This window comes from Falco rusticolus, chromosome Z (genome assembly GCF_015220075.1).
Source record: "Falco rusticolus isolate bFalRus1 chromosome Z, bFalRus1.pri, whole genome shotgun sequence".
NCBI classification, from domain to species: domain Eukaryota; kingdom Metazoa; phylum Chordata; class Aves; order Falconiformes; family Falconidae; genus Falco; species Falco rusticolus.
The window spans coordinates 59640268-59653553 of record NC_051210.1 but is presented as its reverse complement, the minus strand read 5'-3'; the positions used below and the strand labels follow the sequence as shown (position 1 = coordinate 59653553).

At 36.5% G+C, this 13286-nt stretch overlaps 1 protein-coding gene across 1 annotated transcript in view; it reads right to left on the bottom strand.

The window, feature by feature from the left end:
- The window catches only part of JMY (junction mediating and regulatory protein, p53 cofactor), a 73087-nt gene that overhangs the window by 14120 nt on the left and 45681 nt on the right, over positions 1-13286 (bottom strand). Inside the window, exons 5-7 of the mRNA XM_037373471.1 lie at positions 11627-11792; positions 8038-8225; positions 1734-1820 (exon numbers count right to left, since the gene is read on the bottom strand). Of these exons, the coding sequence (XP_037229368.1) occupies positions 1734-1820; positions 8038-8225; positions 11627-11792 (441 nt within the window). The remainder of the gene's footprint in view (positions 1-1733; positions 1821-8037; positions 8226-11626; positions 11793-13286) is intronic.

Below are 13286 nucleotides of genomic sequence, written 5' to 3'. Positions count from 1 at the left end.
TACTAGTTATCAGATGGCAAAAGTCATTGTACACAGGTTCAGAAGTTATGAGGGAAAGTGATAGAACAGGTGACTATGAAGTAAAAACCCTGAGCAGAAACAGCAGCTTTAATCCTTAAATGACTCACAGCATTTAGAACTTCTTTTAGAAGCTCATCTTCATCATCGTAATTAAAAATTCTGATCACTTTTGTGAACTTTTATTGTCATTCAGTCAACACAAAAGCGATGTCTGCCTGCCTGCCATTTTCAGAAGTCAGCTAGTGGCCTGTGTCCTTCATAAAGAGCCAACTCCTGTGATTTGGAAGGAAGTGAATATAGATGCATTAGGGAGAGGAAGAGGAGAATGCAACTGAAACACAGTAAGGACAGGAAACAGGAAAAGGTGAAGAGGAATACAAGCATGTGGTGAAAAGAAAATAAAGCAAAGGGACAAAAGTTAAATCAGAGGCATAAAGAAAGTATTATAGCAGGAAGGATAGCTCTGCCACCACACCTGCATGTTACATACGCAAACAGATCAAACTTTAGCTGAAGCAGTCTCAAACTCAAGGGGTTTGTTGTTTTGGTTTGGGCTTTTTTGTTTTTAAATAAGAGTGGTGAAGTTGCAATTTTTATTTGGTTTTAGGTTTGGACACCCTTGCAGTTATCTTTTCAAAATTCTTAATGAAAATCAGTGGCTGAAAATCTATGTTACAGTAACAGCAGAAATTCAGTCACATTATATTAACAGAAAAAAAGACCAAAAAAAATATCAGCATAAGGTTCTTCATTATAATGCAAGTGGGCTACTCCATGAAGTAACAAAAAAGCCCCGTAGTTTTGAGAGACAAGAAAGTCCTTCAGCTTTATCGGGTCTTATTTTTAAGAGTGACAAATGGACCACTCCACACAGCAAATTCCTTTGCCTTATTGTTAAGAACTGAAAAAAAACCAAACTATTTATCTAAGCTCCTGAAAGAGTATGCCAATACGTCCTGTCTTTCCCAAGTAGCCTTTTCATAAAATAAATTATGCAGCTGACTTCCTGGATAAATACATCAATGTTAAAAATGTATAAGGATGAAACAGAATCACTTTCACTAATCTAATTGAAGCCTGAATTAAAGAGAAGACTTGGATTTCAATGCATCTTTGTCAGTGATCTTTGTTAAATATTGATACTGTATCAGCTCCCAAGACTTAGCTCAGAATTTGACTATTTTTTAATATGAAGTCTATTATGTTCAGCACAAGAGTTAGACTAGCTAGCCTATACTCTGTGATGAGACTGTGTGGAGAATCATGGAGCATACAGCTGGAACTACAACTTTATACACAAAATTCTAGTGACTTTTCTAGAAAGACGAAAAATAACAAACAGGCTTATTAAGATTCAAGAATAAAAACGTATGTCTTCCTTCTCATTTCAGTGTGTCTGATGCTGTACCCAGATGTCCAGAATCACCTATGTGAATGTGATAAACTGCATGCAGCTTAACCCTCGCAGTCATCACTTACGACTGTGAACCTAGCATTAAAGAACTGTTCTATCTGCTTGGGTTCAATCTCATCCTAACACAAACACGTATTTCCCCTTACCAGCATAGTATGATACAGAAATTCATGGTGCGAAGGCCAGGGCTACACACCATCTTTTTTAAAACAGCTGTCACTCTGAATACTCTCCTAATTAATGTACGATGAGGAATGCAAGCTATTAACTAAAGGCTAAACTCAACAGCGGAACTTACTAGCTGAACAGTGTGGTGCGTTTTGTATTCTTCCTCACTCTGGTGACGCTGCTGGATCTTTTCATTATGCTTTGCGATACAGATCTCCTGTAGCAACATAAAATGTTATCTATAAAATATGAATTTCAAATATCGATTTACAGAGTAAAATGTCATATTTAGGAAACAGCAGTAAGCATTAGAAAAATAAAAATTACAAAGCCTATCTCAGACAAACTAATTTAACCAAGCTAATTTAAGTTAAAGTAAAATCACAAAATAAGAACAAAACCAATCCAGACAAACCCAAACCCATTACTTCTGTCAAAAGAATGTACACAAGTAACAGTTGTTTGATAAGTGTATTCTACAATACCGTTATGAAAGTGGCAACAAACACCGATTTGCCAAATACTTCATAAAAACCTTGCATAACTCCATGCATTTATATACATGGATAATAACTAACTCTCAAATACACCACGTATTTCTGTTTATGCAACTAGACAGCTTTCCATTTACAACTGTCAGTTCATCTTTTGCACATACAATCTGCAAGCATAAACATTAATAAAGTTGTTACAATTTTATGCATGCACAAGCAGGTTCACTTATTATACCAAGCTCATGTCTGTAATGTCTGGTTTAAAAACAAGCACTTATTACATTGCTTGCAAATAAGAAGTTAAAACAAATCAAAATAGGCCACATTACAATAGATTACAAGAAACAGGATGACACTCAAACTTCAGGTAATATAAAAAGAACTGAATTAAATCTCAGTTACAAAGAAAAGGTATGTGTAGGAATTCAGGGTAGCGACAAGACAGACAAGTTCATAGGACAATAGTGAGGGCCAGGAAATCAGACAGTATGGGCCACAAAATTAGGCTCAGTACACACAGCACGCAGAACTATAACCAAGTCAGCCGTGTAGTCAGAAACAGAACTCACGGCTGTGTAAAAGGGGCAGTGTTAGGAAGCAGTCTGGAGTGTGACTGCAGCCAGAACGCTGAAGCAATGGGCTTCCCAGGCATCATACTGCATGGAGCCAGACAGGAGCTTTGCCATTGACAGCAATGCTTGGAGCAGCTGATGGAGTTATCAGCCATCAAGCAAGCCACTACAGTAGTGGCAAAAAGATACAAAAACAAGGAGCGGAGGGATAAAAAAAGTCCACAGTTTTGGACACTTGGAAATGGCAGAAAAACCTACTATCTCCTACAAGCAGGTTATGGGACATACTGAAACCACATAAAAAGTCAGCCAGTGCTCCTGTACAGGGCAGTAAAACCATCAATGCTGCTACCGTATACAGATAACTGGCAAAAGCATGAAAGTTTCTGTGGAAACAGTGGCCCAGCTTCATCAGAGGCATATATATATATATATATATATAGCTAAACATGGCTGGGATTTACGTTCGTTTGTGGGGTTTTTCTTCCATGGTGAAAAGAGTTTAATTAAAACAATGGAAAAGTTAATTCATTTAATTTGTAACTGCAAAAGTACAAACTACCTCATTTCTGCATTTCAAGGCACAATACCGTCAGAATATTGTTAGAGAATCTGAAACACTATTTGTAATACTGATTTACCTTGACACTTTATTTTCTACTTATGTGTTAAGTTTGATTAGAAGTCTTCTAAACTAATGAGGAATATATGTAATGAGATATAAAGAAGTATTATAAAATAATGAGAAAATGTATGTTTGGTTTGGTTTTTTTGACATGTCTCATAAAAAACTGGGGGGCACATGTCTATGAAATGTTTTCTCTTTAGCACCAGTATTTAAATCTTTCTGATTAAGAGCAATAATGAAAGATACTTTAAGCACTGCTTAAGAGCAATTAAGCACATGAAGAGGATAAATCAGAGCAAAACATATCTGGTGCTGACTTTGTACTAATAAACAACACACTTGAATTTAATTAGGAAAAAAAAAGTTGCCATTTTATAGGGACAAATGCTGGATTTTACTTGTAGACAAGACTAAGTGACTACAAACAAAGGATGAACAAAAAAACAGCCAGGTGGCAGCATTAAAGAAAACGATCTGGGTGATTATGAAAGATGACAAGTTGACCACAAAAGAACAAACTCCTGCAAAAAAAGAAAACATCATAATTGGGTGTATGAGCAGGAATACAGCCTGCTGAACATGTGAAGTAGTCCCCTGAGGCTTCTCAGCACTGGGAAAGCAGGAGCACTACATCCAGTGAGAGCCACTCCTCAAGAAAGATGCTGACCAACTGTATGGAACTCAACAAGATTATTGAGAGGTAACGCCAATTTCTCTTAACTACCTGACCAATTTCACAGTATCAAATAGTACTTCTATTAAAAAGACAAAAAGGGAGAGCTGAGGAACCATTCAACCCTTGTCACTGGATAAACTACCACATTTAGGACTAGTAATACAAAATACAGATCTACATTAGTATTGTATTTAACTAGTTCAAGTAAGCAGTACTTTCACATTGAAAAGCATCAAAATTAAAATGTTAGCTTCTCATTAGGTAAGCTCAGTATGTACAGAAACTGTATTTTGCTATAAGCATTCAGTGTAGTTATGTCCTTACATTGTTGCAGTAATAATAATAACGATAATCAAGCATACCGAGTAACCCTGTGCCAGCTGTCAGTACATCTACATAACGCCTGTTTTGGCACGGGCTACGCTTCAAACTGTGGGCTTGCAAAGTAGTGAAGATGCCCTAATAAATGGACACAACAGCATATGAGGAAGCTTCTTAGATCAAAGCACACATTATAAACATACCCCAAACAGCTTCACCAACCAGTTGCTTCTCCCAGTCTGTTCATAAGGAACGCTCTTCCTGGATATAAAATAATTCAATTTTTTCACAAGTCTGTTTTTCCAAAGATGTTTTCTAGACACCTTCTACACTAACTTTTTCACCTTGACTCTTTGCTATACATCTAGCTCCCTAATGAAACAGCTGCTTAGTCCGTATGGTAACCTAATTAATACTACGTGCCGCCAGCAGGGGGTACACTGGGATAACAATAGTGACATCCCGCATGAAGTATCTGTAACTAGCTTTCAAGAAGTAAGAAAAATAGTGAGACCACTGTTAAAAATCCTGGGTTTTAGTAACTCACTCACTACGATAAAAACAAAGGAACATCAGGAAATGACCGTTTAACAAATGCAAATAGGTTTATATTAAAAAAAATGAGAATGGAGTTTATGCTCATGGTAGTACAGTGAAAGAACATCAACTTCTGTAAAACCACACACAAAAAAATTCTGGCTCAGTCAGAATCACAACTGAATGAGGTTTCTAAGGAACCTTTAGCAAACGTTTGTAATAAAGGTTTAGTACAATTATTTGACATCATTAAAAAATAAAAGCATCAACTTCAAAAACAGGTAAGTAATTTCTGAAAAACAAAACAGACTATAGTCACAGAAGCTTGTATTTATATTATGTATACTCTTACTATATATAAACCGATTCCTCTTCACTGCATTATCTTCTCAACAGAAAAGATTTTCAAACACCCAGATGATGAAATTAGCTCCTCCAAAAAATAAAAACCAATGATAGAGAATTATTGCCTATTGGTTTTTTAATCATTATATCTGCTGCCAGGAAAGGAGGCATTCTCCTAAGGGAATCTTCAGTTGCCAAAATCCTAATAACAAGCAAGGACTGTAATTTCTAAATATATCACAGGACTGTGATATACATTACTTAATGCACAGCTTGCATTTTGTTTTCAGCTACAGAATTACAAAGTAAAAAAAAATAGGAAAACAAAAAAACCCCTCACCAAAACCTCACCCAACCCAGTCCAAAACACACCCACTTGTTTACAGGTCTGTTTTAAGATACTTTGCTGAAACAAGCATGGTCAGAAACACCATCTAAAAAGCATTAAACAGACTCCCATCTCAGTTCAACAGTAAATGTTTCTTAATTGACAGAGACAAACTTTGAGAAAGATTTACCACACAGCACATACTTTCAAATGCACCCTGAAAAACACATTCTCTTCCTCCCTTAGCATTCGGTCATCACTGTGCTCATTCCCATCATCTAGAGACTGTTCTTGCATCCCATCTGTATGTTTGCTCTGCACACTTAACTTAAAACTGCAAACTCCTCAGAGCAAGACTTTTTCCTCCCAGTTTTGTGAAGTACAGCTACCCACATCAGGCACTATAAATAGTGTTCATTAACAATGTTTTGCAACATCACTAGAATGGTCTCTCAAGATACAAAGCTTGTTTATGTTTGAATCAAAGCCACAAGAATCTTGATTTTCAGGTAATTACTGGTAAGCTTAGTGGGGCTCTATGTTATTTAGCAGTACTAAGGGCAGCTACAGTAAATGCCTCTAACATAAACAGCCATCAAAATAGCTATGTTCTTTTCTGCCCAGCGAGTGCCGCACAATGGCACACAACAGATTCTGCCTATTCTTTTTGCTCAAATAAAAATCTTTGATTTCCCCCTGCAAGTTTAAATACAAGTTATTTCAATCTGTGATTTCTTTAGAAGCTGAAAGCTAAGTATCTCACTGCAGCACTCAACTGCAAATAGTGTTACGCTAGGCAATGAAATTAGTAGAGCTGGAACTAGTTCTGAGTGTGCTGTGATGTCCATGCTGTGACATCCAGCAGTGAGGTTCCACATTGAGACACTACCTCAAGTCCTAAAAGCAGTACAGCCACATTCTTCCAGCAAAATGTTGAGCATACGTGACTATATAATTCCCACACACAGATCCAGACAAGCAATACTACCCTATACAACTCTCCATCATGTCTCAGTGCACAAGTAGGCATGCTGCAACTAGTGTGTTACAGCCTAGAACCAATTCCTTCAGCTTCAACAAGGTATTTTATCATAGCATAACCTTGAAACAAATGAGCCAATTGAAGGTGACTACTTAATTATACAGAGAACTCTACTCCTGCTTCATGGTTGCTTCTCAGACTTGGTAACTCCCACAAGTTAAGTAGGGAACAGCAACCAGGCTGTTGCTTTTAAACAGGTTTGTCTCCCCCAAGATACCAGCAGTGCCTTTTCATATTCAGGAGAAAACAGTGTATAACTATTATAATGTAGCCTATGGTAATTAGCACAGCATGAGAGATAGGATCTATCCCTTGAAGCAACTAGGCACTAGGATGCCCAGCTTCTTGATACTTTTTCTTTTTACAAGCTCATGGAAAACAAACTCAGTAACTGAGCAAACTAGTTCCCATAACTGGATAATAAGAGACATTTCTTTTATAATAATTTATTTGCAGTCTTCTCCATATTGTGTCAATCAGAGACAGGACAGTGACTGAAGAAATATAAAAAATCCAAAATATAAAATGTTATCAACCGTTTTGTTTGCTCTGTCATGCTTCAGATTCAGGTACAGGAATAGATTATTAGTTATGAAGGGGAGGCAAAACCTGAGGGCTGTACCCTTAATCTACTACAACTGTTTCTACAAAAGGGTCATCCCCCACATCAAGGGAAATGACTGGCAACAAAAAACCAACCCTTGATCCCAGTCTAGAACAAGGTCTCATCCGAGACTTCTGCATAGCCTTATAGTATGTGTCAGAAACCTATTTTATAACAAGTATCACAATGCACTCTCAAAATTTGATCTATTCTACTCATTATGCTATCTCACTAACTAATAATGCATATCGATGTAACCACAAACTGCTACGGAACAATAAACAAGTAATTCTGGAAAAAAGGAATGAGCATATTTACATACACACAATACACAATTTCAAAATATTAGCTATATTAAAAGAATTTTCTGCACAACATCCCAACCATGTAACGCATGAAGAAGGAAAGTGGTCCTAAATAGCACGCCTAGATTTACGAATCAGAATATATACTGGATTTTATATCTATCTGCTGAATACAGAGTATCCATGACACATGACGTAAGTTTAAAAGGATGAGGTAAGGGAATGAAAACAGAACTTTGAGAAAACACCCTTAAAAATTCTCTTCTGCAAACAAAACTACTCTTTGTAAAAACACACACTCTAGCATGCACTTTCCACATGAAAGTATTCTGATTAGTTAACAGAAACAAGCTTATTTGTTGACTTCAAAGTAATTAAAGGTTTATGTAAAGGGAAATAATCTTAAATATATCTATTTAATAAAACGAGCTATTGTATTTGGTACTCTGTATAACAACTTTTAATAAGTAGCAAATACAATCCATGAAAATTCTGGGATATCTGGAAGTTGTACCTGAAATGAAACCTTTTGAAATTTTATTAAATTGCTAATTATGCTAAAAATTTGCAATTTAATACTACCTTCTTATTTCTGAGGTAGGCTTTCTTGGCTGAAATACGTCCACGCCTTGCTTCCAGCTGGCGGATTTTTTGTTGTAACTTTTGCAGCTCCTCTTTTTGCAAGTGTATAGATGTTGCCATATCCTCTTTTTCAAGCATGGCTTCCATACTTTCGTAAGTGTCATAATATACCACTTCATCTCTCTTCTCTGTTTTCAAAATGTCAGCAATGAAAAAGTCAAATCAATAGTTTGTATTTGATTAACATTTTGTTTTGTTCAACAACCACCCTCCCACTGAGTTGCAAGATTTAATGTAGAAGAATGCTGTAGTCCTTTCAGAGGACTAACAAAAATCAAAAGGTCAGAGGAAAAGCACTAAACAGCAGAGCACTGTAGGGTTTTAAAGTTCCTATGAAGAACATAAATCAACACCAATGAAGCACAGCCTGGTATTCAGGTAAGTTCAGAGCATTAAAAAACAAATATAACTGTAAATGTACACTTGCGTCTGTAGCCTAACTTGATCACAATGTTCATGCATGCCTTTGGGTCTCTTAAGTAACACAAAGGACCCGTGATGTGCAGTAATACCTTCCAGTCTTCACTACAAAGTTCAGGATATACAGACTCTTTAAGTCTTTGGCATGAGAGACTTCTGCCACCAAAGAACCGACTACTACTAACTGACTATTAATCTAATGGAAAGGAAATCAGCCAACAAAACACCAAAAATCCTATCTTATTGGATTTTTGACCTCCCAGTCACTGCTTCCGCTCAGAGGCAACAGAGGGAGGGTAACTTCAAGGCAATCCTTCAGAGCATTACAGGTCTGGATGTGAGGTCATTACTAATAGTTTTATCAACACTCGTGATTTTTAGCCTCCTGATTGAAGCGTTCAGTGTAACGCTGAGCTCATCTCTGAATGCTGCCTTCTCATCTCTTGCCAAGAAGGAAAGAGTGATGATTATAATCCTTGCAGAATTTGCAGCAGCAAAGGCCTCTTGTTCCTTATTTCATTGGCATACCAGGTAGGATATTTTTGTAATACACCAAGAGGAATATGCATTACTGCTGTGTGAACCCGGCAAATACAGCTGGCATCACTGTTGAATGTCTACTCTGCAGTAACATCAAACCTTCCCATTTTAACTTCAACTTACTCTCAGCAAGACTGTAACTTCCTCCTACCTCTGCTACTAGATTACTTGGCGAGAGGGGCAAGGTCTTCTTCAGTACACTGTCTATTTTAAAAGCTGCTGTCACTTCATGTTATTTGTGTGTACAGTCTCTGCTGCAACCAAAATTGTCATGCTAATTCCAATTCAGCAAAAGACATAGCAGAATCAGAAAAGAAAGCACAGCACTATATTAAATTCAAAATAAAAACTAATAAAACCGGATCTACTAGTCTTTACCTCAGTGCTCACTTAAAAAAACCAAACAACCCAAACTCCCAAAAAACCCATGAAGTTTCATCCATACGTAAAACTGCCAAGTCACTAAAATCCACCGCGAGACATCAGTGAGTAAAAATAAGACTTATGGCTAACAACAATTACATTTTGCCAGCACTTACAAAATGGGAGAATTTACACACAAATTTTTAGAACACTTTCAAACAGCAAAAGACAGGAATTTACAAGTGCATCCCCCACAAAACCATCTTACAAGGATGTATAAATAGTTTGTGTGGATAGGATAAGACCCTTTAGTACTCTAACCTAATAAATTCACCTTTTGTGAATTTCAGTGGAGGTATTTTCTTAATGAGATCAAAAAACTACTACTGTTGTTCATAATTTGACAATTTATTATCACCTCATACTTTTCAGATCCTATTTTTTTTTTAAAAATTCAGTGCTGAATTTACAAGAGAAAATGTTTTTATTCTAGCTTACAGCCCACAGGCAGCCAAATCAAATCATGCTCTCAAAAACTTCTGTTAGGACTTCATTAGCAGTACTGCTGATGTCCTTCAAATCCAAACAGGATGCAAAACTCTTACGTATCTCTGCAGAGCCTATACAGTCAAAGAGTAAAGAATAGCAACAACCTCTACAAGTCACTAAGACACACGTATTTCAAGTCATACAGATATGCACAACTAAAAGGCTATTAATTTACTGACTGTTAAGTACACTTTGAAAAGGAAACAAAACAGAAGATGCAATAGACCATGCCTTTCTCTTTACCAGCACAGGAAACAACACATGCTAAAAGAACACTGTATGTTTTAGATGCTTTCATTCAGATTCACTGCTGAACAGTATTGAAGAGATGCAGCCACTTCAGTGTCACATTCTTCATGTTAATTGATCTATCCCCTCCACCTAAGTGAAGCGTGAAGAGTTAATTTCATCCTTTGAACAAAATTCCCACACATTTAAGAACTGTATTTTTCATTTTCTGTCCTAAAGATACTAACTGAGAGCTGCTGGAAAACAGTAATTCCTTCTAACATAACAGCTGCCTTTAATGGTCTTTATTTTGGGTCAGGTTGTAGGGCTGGGTTGTGGGTTTTTTGAGATTTCTAGAGAAGACATCAGTGATAAGTTTTAATGGCCTAAACTGTTTTTACAGCAAACAATTTCCAAGGACCCTTAGGTTTTACTGTCACTACATCAAAGAGGAAGGATTTTGCTACACAGTCCTCAGCCTCCTGTTCAAGGGATTTCCTTTGGTCTGCAGGTAAGCACATCATACTGTGACTTCTGTACCAAAATTAAATGTCTGATTTCCCAAATACAAAGACTAATTATCTCCAAAGCACTAACTAGCTCTCCACTGAGGGCATCCAGTCAAAGCTGCACATTTCTTTTAAGTCACTTATAGCGTTTTCAATCCTCATGTTCCATACATGCTGTTACAGTTGTTGCCATCACAAACCTAAAAAGGACATTCATGTAGCACTGAGAAGAATCCATGATACCTATGTTCTCTCTTTTTCCAGAGAGAACTCACAATACGATCCAGATTTAAATCTCTTAAGTGACTTTTCTATCCATAACAAAATTTGCTGTGCAAGCTCTATGCACTGAGCAGTAAAACAGAGCTTGTATGAATAAAAACTACAGAAAGGTCCAAAGGACATATTCAAAAATGCTGTATGATGTACCTGTACCATTTCATAGTCTGTAGGCACACAAGGTATACTATACATTCTAGAAACAGGAGGTTTACATTGCTGCTTTAGATCAGTGAAATGGCAATACAGTAAGCTTCAAAAGTTTAACTGAAGGACTGCAATTTGCAAGAATGCCTTTTGAAAACAAATAACTTCAAATAAATTAATACCAATGCAAATTTTTAGTGACACAAGTCCAGTCATTAAGGCATTTCCTCCTCCCTGAATTTCCAAAACTTACATAGTATCTTACACACTTATTTCCAAACACAGGCAATAAGAACCAGACAAAACCTTCCGTATATGTAAGTATATGGCTTATGATCAGGTGCAAATTTTAAGTTAACAGTACTTTTATTAGAAAATCCAGCTAGTCACATAATAAAGAATCTGTTCTCATTTAATTCCCACAGGCTTCACTAAACTCTTAGGAACAGAATTAGCTTTTACAGATTATGACTTAATTAAAACGCATAAAGCACCTGACATCAGTCTTCTGATACTTTCAAGTTGTGCTGTCAGCAGCAGCTCTTCACATTTCAAGATCTCAAACTGCACTTCATATAATTGAAGCTGTAGATCATAATAATCAGCTTCTAACTGGTCCAAATGGGCTATGGCTTCAGTACCACCTTTCAGGCTCTGCATCTAAATGCAAAGAGAAAACAAAACAAAACATACATGACTCCAGGGTAATGAGAAGAACAAAAACCACAGACTTTATGATTACAGCTAAATAAAGTCCAGTACACTAAACGTGACATGCTAAAATTGAACACATCGAAGATAGGTTTTGATCAGCCACATGCTTTCTAATGTCTTTAATATCTGACATTTTTTCCTATATGGCAATGAAAGAAATCCATAGCATTGTATTACACTTTGTGACTATCACAGTGACAAGTCATGTAGCACAGTGTGAAACATCCCTACCACTCTTTTACTCTGCTACTTGATTCACTTGAAGATACATAATGAAATTAGAATTTTCTTGCCTTCAGTCCAGATAGTCTAAAAAGTTTTTCACAACGAGCCTCTAGAAACCTAGTTAAAACTGTCATTAAAGCTGAACTGAGGAAAAAATAAGAAAGGTGGTAGAAACATGCACTGATCCCTCTTGCAGTGACAACTGAGGAGTTATATATATATATACACACACACATATATATAAGCACTTGTGTCATACATTTGGCATAGAAAAGTGAAGCAAGACATAACCAAAGGGAACTCAAATCATCCTTTCATTCAGCCAAAAAATCTAGCCACTCAGGCCACATTTAAGAAATAACAACATGTAAGGGGATCTTGTGTGCTGTCTCACTTTGGAGGGAATTAAAAGCCATGCAGCTCTACAACCTGCACGCAGAAAAGTTTGGGCTACTTCCAAGTTCTCAAACTGCTCAAAAAAATGTCTCTCTGATAGTTTCTCTCAGATAGTGGATGAAAGTAATTGTAAATTTTACTTGAGATTTGTGATCTATCTACTTTACCATTCTGATGAAATGTCATCCAGTTTCTGTATTACAGGCATTCAATCATTAAAAGGGGATAGCTACCAAGGAAACTATGTATTTCAAAAAAAAAAAAGATTTGCTAGTATGTTTTTACACTATGGTGGTTTCTTCACGGTGTAAAACTGTATCTCTAATGAATACCCAGAAACAGGTTTCCTCAGTTGTTTCTCACACATGTTTAAATGTAACTGTACTAAAACAGAAAATTATCTGTACTGAATTAAACCTAAGGTCCATCTTACCCAATAACCTGTTTCAGACAAAGGTTAACTGCAAATATCCAGGAAGATGAAACAGTAGACAGAGCAGTGATACTTCCCTAAAATATCTCACCAGCTTCCAGCACCCTGTGCAGCAGAGCTTCAGCCACAGTGCTGCCTTTTATACAAAACCGACTACTGGATTATACTTCATAAATATGTTCTACCCCCTTTTTTATAGCATGTATGCTTTTACACCTGCATCATTATCCATTGACAGCGATTTCACAGCTCAGTTAAACACTAAGGAAACAGTTCTGTATATTACACTTATTTCTATCTAAGATTGACAAAAGACCTGTGAATCAATTCTTGTAACATTTATTTTAAAAATTTCTTCTACTATACTGTATATTTACTGAACGCAT